The 205-nt window shown below is 68.8% G+C and overlaps 1 protein-coding gene across 1 annotated transcript in view; it reads left to right on the forward strand.

Annotated features, from left to right (window-relative positions):
- The first annotated feature begins 155 nt into the window (after positions 1-155).
- FOXRED2 (FAD-dependent oxidoreductase domain containing 2) overlaps positions 156-205 on the forward strand; it is a 7,684-nt gene continuing 7,634 nt past the window's right edge. The window contains exon 1 of the mRNA XM_010287804.1: positions 156-200. Coding sequence (XP_010286106.1) covers positions 156-200 — 45 coding nt within the window. The remainder of the gene's footprint in view (positions 201-205) is intronic.

Genomic DNA, 205 nt, shown 5'->3' on the forward strand with positions numbered 1-205 from the left:
TGGGACCCTGAGGGGCGGTGGTGGCCAGGCTTGGGCAGGGACAGGTTAGGCCGGGGGTCTCCTGCGGGGAGGCCTCCACCTGCTGGAGCCGCTTGTGCCCTGGGTGACACCTCCCTGGTCTTCTCCCCTGCAGGGGCGGCTGTCTTGGCCCCACCATGGCCCCAGCAGTCTACAGGACACTCCTGGTGCTGGCCCTGTATTCTGG

Source organism: Phaethon lepturus, unplaced genomic scaffold (assembly GCF_000687285.1).
Source record: "Phaethon lepturus isolate BGI_N335 unplaced genomic scaffold, ASM68728v1 scaffold29575, whole genome shotgun sequence".
In the NCBI taxonomy this organism is placed as follows: Eukaryota; Metazoa; Chordata; class Aves; order Phaethontiformes; family Phaethontidae; genus Phaethon; species Phaethon lepturus.